This window comes from Tenrec ecaudatus, chromosome 8 (assembly GCF_050624435.1).
Source record: "Tenrec ecaudatus isolate mTenEca1 chromosome 8, mTenEca1.hap1, whole genome shotgun sequence".
In the NCBI taxonomy this organism is placed as follows: domain Eukaryota; kingdom Metazoa; phylum Chordata; class Mammalia; order Afrosoricida; family Tenrecidae; genus Tenrec; species Tenrec ecaudatus.
The window spans coordinates 125,687,238-125,693,237 of NC_134537.1; the positions used below are offsets into that span (position 1 = coordinate 125,687,238).

General features: G+C 51.6%; 1 protein-coding gene across 1 annotated transcript in view; it reads right to left on the reverse strand.

Moving 5' to 3' along the window:
• Positions 1 to 4,786, reverse strand: part of WWC2 (WW and C2 domain containing 2) — a 238,019-nt gene extending 233,233 nt beyond the window's left edge. Inside the window, exon 1 of the mRNA XM_075556845.1 lies at positions 4,408 to 4,786. Within this exon, the coding sequence (XP_075412960.1) occupies positions 4,408 to 4,538 (131 nt within the window). The 5' untranslated portion in view covers positions 4,539 to 4,786. The remainder of the gene's footprint in view (positions 1 to 4,407) is intronic.
• Between the last annotated feature and the right edge of the window lie 1,214 nt (positions 4,787 to 6,000).

A 6,000-nucleotide genomic window follows, 5' to 3' on the forward strand; every position in this document is an offset into this window, starting at 1 on the left:
AGCACAACCACTATCACTCTTCAGGGTTGGGTTTTTGTTTTTTCGCTTTGGCTTTTTTAAAGCACCAGACCATTTGGCCAAGCACTGAGGCCCACCATAAATACCAGAGGTGAGTGAGAGGGTAGAAGTGCAAGCTTACCCTCTCCCTTGAGTTCACTGGAGGCTAAGGCCTCAGGGCCAGGGCACTTCTCTGGGAGTACTGAGTAGGGTGAGGCAATAGGAGGCAAAGTCAAAACTCTTACAATAAACTATAATCTACTCTGAGGGGAGACTCAAGCCCCAAAACTAAGATGCCCAAGAACACAGTCAAGTTCCAAGTTCCACCTGGATTCACTCTAAAGCTCACTGGGGTCAACCTGATCAGTGTCCTCCTCCTCATGGCATTCACGATCCAAACACTTTCCCGACTTCCTTGGAGTCACAGACTGAGAAACGGACAAGAACCTTAGAAAGATACTAGTCAATCAGCATGCAAAAATCAACCAGGGAAATAAGGTTCTGCTTGTCTGCGTTCTCCAGCCAAAGGCTCTGAGTACATCGCTCTGCAGACCGTGCAAAGGATATTAACAGGTTCCAGACTGGGCCTGTCGAGCTTTAAATAATGGTTCCACGCGGAATAGCAATGCAGCCTCTCCCTGCCTCACTGTGCTCAACCGTAATTGGAATATCCTCTAATAGTACCAGATGCAGGGTAGCAACGATGAAACATACAACTGTCCTCCGGTTCCTAAATGCTGCTGCCTTCACCGCCCCCCCCCCCCCCCCCCGCCCCACTATCATGATCCCAATTCTACCTTACAAATCCAGCTACACCAGAGCATGTACACTGGTACAGATAGGAACTGGAAACACAGGGAATCCAGGACAGATGACTCCCTCAGGACCAGTGGTGAGAGTGGCAATACCCAGAGGGTGGAGGGACAGTGGGGTAGAACGGGGGAACCGATTATAGGGATCTATATAAAACCCCCTCCCTGGGGGACGGACAACAGAAATGTGGGGGAACGGAGATGTCATACAGTATAAGACATGACAAAGAATACTTTTTAAATTATCAAGAGTTCATGAGGGAAGGCAAGGCGGGGAGGGGAAAAAATAAGGAGCTCATGTAGAAAGCAAATGTTCTGAGACTGACGATGGCAACAGATGTGCAAATGTGCTTGACACAATGCATGCATGTACGGACTGTGATAAGAGTTGTACGAGCCCCCAATAAAATGATTTAAAAATAATAGCACCTGAAAACAGAAAAAATAATAGCGGTACTGGCTTCAAAGGACAAATAGAATAAAATGAAATCTCAGTGAAAGAGGTTAGCAGAGAGGCTGGTAAGATGTGCCCCTCGGTCTAGTCTTTTCAGAGGTAACTTGAACAACCCACTCCCTAAATTGGATTGGCTACACTACAACTACTACGATTTGACCGTGTCCGAATTATAGGCCTATAAATGTCTCTGAGGTGGGTGACAGGATCCTCACTAGAAGCTACGTCGTATAAGTTTAGAGAGATGCAGAAACTCAAACAACCATCTCACTAAACACTCCCTGCGATCAAGTCAATTCCAACTCAGACTCATTGCGACCCCATAGGACAGGCTAAAACTGTCCTTGTGAATTTTCAAGACTGTCACTCTTTGAAGGAGCAGAAAGCCTCATCTGTCCACTACGGAGTGGCTGATGACTTAGAACTGCTAACTTTAGCCAAAGCAGAACCCACTAAGCCACCAGGACTCCTGACCTACCCTTCCGCAATTCCTAAGTGGTCGATCAGTAAGTTTTGATGTGTCCCTTGGGAAGCTTACATTTTATCATGTTTCCAAAAGCTGAGAAATAGGGTTAAATACTGTTTCAGTATTCTAAAATCACCACTTGTTGAATGAAATTAAAAAGTTCACAAGAAAATGGAACTAAAATAAAATGGATTTGTCCCCCTAGAACTCTTCAATGCCTCCTCCCATGTTATTGTAATATCCTGTAGCTACCATCCCCAAATAAGCACTATTATGCACTGACAAACTGATAAAATATTTTTTTAAAATCCTTTTAACACATAGTGAAACAAACATGATGGGGTAAATCATCACACCTTTCTAATTAAATGGCTTCAAAAGTTCAAACGTACTGCAAACCCACAATATAAAAGTCAGGTTTGTTTTTTTTCCTCCAGGATTTATAATTTGATCTTGTAGAAGAATCCATACACTTGAATTGGCCAGTGTAACATCGTTCTTTTGATGTGTTTGGTAAAGGTATGTGACAAAATTAACAAGAGTTCATAGATAGTCCCTGTATTATTTACCATCTCTTATACTACTTAGCAACATTCGCAGTCACTTATACACACACCAAAAACTTCATAAACTAAATCATAGTAATTCTGATATCAGAGAAGAGCTTTTCAAAGCTCTAATGCGCACACCCCAAAGCATGTCCACCAGTCAGCTTTATATGTACAAACACCTAAAAAGCCAGCGGCTTCAAGAACTGGAAGAAGAGCATCTTGGTGAATTTTCTTTGGCCCCATCAAATGAGTTGATTACCTGATTTCCTAACAACAGAACTTGCAGCTGCTACTAATCTATCAATCGTTTCAAATAAAAGATAAGTTCAACTTGTTTGTGATATGCATAAGACAAGTCATATATTTTTACTTCATTTTCTTTTTTGGTTTAACCAGACATTACAAACTCTAATCGTTCTTTTTTGGTAAAGACAAATGAGATTTTAAAGCAGGGGAAAACCTAAAAATGCCCACATATTCCAATAATTTATTGCAATTTCTAGAACTTGAAACTCCAAGTATCAGAAAGCAGTAAGAATTACACATGACCGTAAAAGTCAAATATTTATACAGGTGTCTTAAAAGCCTCTGTTGGGTGCACACCATCAGCACTGACATTTACTATCTGTTAAGTCGTTTCAGAGTGCAACAATATAAGTCAAATAGCTGGTTTGAAGCGTGAAGTTAACGACAACGGTTAGTATGTCTGGAAAGACGATGAAGGTGTGACGCTTGTCCTAACGCTCATCAGGCAAGCAACAGGCAAGCCTGGCTATAGCAAGACGACATCCACACAGGTGCCTTTTCTCATTTCAGGAAGGAAACCTACACCGATACCTTCATAGATAATTTAACAAGGATTGGCCCATCAATTTATAATGTCATTTTATGTCTTTCGTATAACTGCTTTTTAATAGCATTCAAAACCAATATGCTTAGGGCCAACACAACTGAGAATATAAAGTATGAAGAAGCTATGTAGGCTTCAAATGAGGGAAAATAAGGATGTTTATAAGAGAAGCCCTAAAAAAGTTCTATAGCCTTAAGGTCACATTCCATAAAGAGATGGGAGGGAGAAAAAAGCCGTTTCAGAAATGATAAAAGTCCAAATGTTGGCGTTATTCTCAGTGCTACATTATTCAAACATGCCATTAGAATACCTCCTTAATAGATCAGTTATAAGAAATTCTCCTTTTGGGGTTAAAAATTAAGAGGGGCTTGGGGAGGAAACTTCAGAGAGGGGCAACGGTTCCGCTAAACTTCAGCTCTTGAACTTCTTGGATCATGATTTTATTTTGCCTCTTCTCTTCATCTCCCGGAAGGCATTTTTTTAAAAAAGTGTGCTGTGAACTGAAAAGAAATCATCCTGAAACACAAGTTAGGGCTTTCCTATCATTGCAAAGTTCGGTCTCCATTTTCATTTCCCCACTTGTTACTTCGAACGGAAGCTGGTAGTCAGTTTGAGTTTTTAGGTGAAGACTGGAGCAAGCGTTTCTAAAACCCGAGGGAAGGGAGCCAGTTGGACCCACTTGCAGCGGCTCAGAGAGGAACGGGGCTGGGACCCCTCGCCCCGCCACGTCCGGAAGCACCAGCAGCCTCCACGGCCTGGCCAGGGGCGCGCGGACAAGAACGCGGAGACGCGCGGGGAGCCCCGGACGCCCTGCCAGAGAGATGCCACAGGTGGCCGGGGCGGGAGGCCCCGAGCCCACCCCACCTCCCACAGGCCAGACGTGTCCCCCCTCCAGCCTCAAGGAGCCCAACTTTAGGGGGAGCAGAGCTCAGAACTGGGTCCAGGTAGCCCCTCTGGGTCCGTTAGCTGGCCACTGAGTGCCAGCCTACGGGCGGCATGTCCACCCTGCCCTCCGGGACGGGAGATCCTAAGGTCCGGCTGGCGCTCAGAAAGGGGGTGGGCAGTGGGGCGCCAGAAAGAGGCGGCTCTAGCAGGCCCTCCGGGGCGCCCTGGGTGCTGGCACGGCCCCGCACCCGCTCCCGGAACCCCTCGGGCACCGGGGCCGCCACCGCCCCGCGCCCCACGCCCCCCGCGAGGCCAGCGGCCGGGTCTCCCGGACAACAGCGGCCGCCGCGCGCCCCGGCGGCTCCCGCGCCCACCGCCGCCTGGCTGCCCACCTGTCCCGGGGGTCGATCCAGCTGGTCCTCCTGGTGTTGTGGTCGATGTAGAAAACCTTGCCGTCGTAGTCCCTGGCCTCCTCCCAGCCCCGGGGTAGCGGCAGCTGCCCGCTGCCGGCCCTCCTAGGCATGGTGCGCGGCCTCGCCGGCGAGCGGCGCCTCCATAGGGACCGGGCGCGGGACGCAGCGAGGACGCGGGGCGCCGGCGAGGGGCTGCGGGCTCGGGACGCGGAGGGGCCACGCGCGGGGGCAGCTCAGGAAGCCCTGCTCTCAGCCCCGCTCGGGATCAGTCCACCATGGCTGCGTCGGAACAGGCGAGCGAAGCCTCCTCCTCCCCGCCGCTGCCTCCGCCTCTTCCTCCTCCTCCGCCCCGTCCCCCTGCGGCCGCCGAGGGTCGCGGCGCCCAGGCTGCCCGAGCCGCCGCCTTCTGGGCTCCGATCCCAGAAGCTCGGCGGAGGCGGCGGGCCTCCTCGTTTGCATGCAATTAGCATGCGTCTGGGCCCGCCCCGCCCCTCGCTGGGCTCATCTGCATGCACATTCCTAGCCGCCACATTCCTGAGCTTAACCCCGTCGCTCCCGGGCACGCGGCGGGGCGCGGGGGAGGGGAGGGTCCGGGAATGCGCGCCTCGCGCCCTCCCTGGCTTTGGCCCCCAAACAGCCCTCTGCGGACACATGCGGCGGGTTTTTAAGGTTTCGGGACGTCTCCGCCACCTCCTCAACTTCTTTCCGTCTTCTGGGGAAACTGCCAGACTTTGGAGGGGGAAAAGGGTGGCGGGCGACTGCTGCTGGGCAGAAAAAGTCCCAGCAAACACCGAGGGCACAAAGGCTCCCGGGCCCGCGGGGACTCTGGCCGGACCCTGGGAGGCTAGCGGGCCGCGCGCGCTCCCGGGCGCGCAGTAGCCGCAGCCTCCCCGCCAGCTCGGTGCGCTCCAGGCCACAGAACACCCCTCGGCGTGGACCCCTGCCGCCGGGGAGGAGGACTTTCGACGTGGACGCATCCTGTATCGCCCGCCTGTGCCAGGAAGTCCCCTCGAGCCCCGGGACGGCCTAGAGAGCGTCAGCGACGCGAGAGGGGGGCAGGCTGCGCGGAGGCCTGGCTCTCCTAGGCCCTGACGCGCCCAGCTGGGAATGCCCATCTTCCTACATTCCACACCATTTATTCCGCGGCTACTACAAGCTGCTGGACGCCGAGTTAGGGCTGGACATCGGGCTGCCGGTAGGACACAGCCCTGAGTGGCACGGCTGGGAGGGGCTGACTGGGAACATTTGGGACCCCCTGCCCCCCAAATTCTCCTCTAACCCAGTCCACCCCATGGCCTTCATTCATAACCTTCCGGTTTAGCGAGCAGCTTGGTGTAAAATACAATCTCTCCAGGAAGACCCCCGGGTTCAGTCATTCACCTTCTAGTATAAACTCATTGGGCAGGGGCTTTCAGAGCATCGGGACAACCTCCACCAAGACGGCACTGAGTGTGGGCTGAAAGCTAACAAGATTGGAGACTGCCCTGGAATCCCAAACCACCCTCCAGACATCTGTCCAAGTCCCTGCCATCGGCTCCATGTCCACTCATGGCAGGCCTACAGAACAGAGTT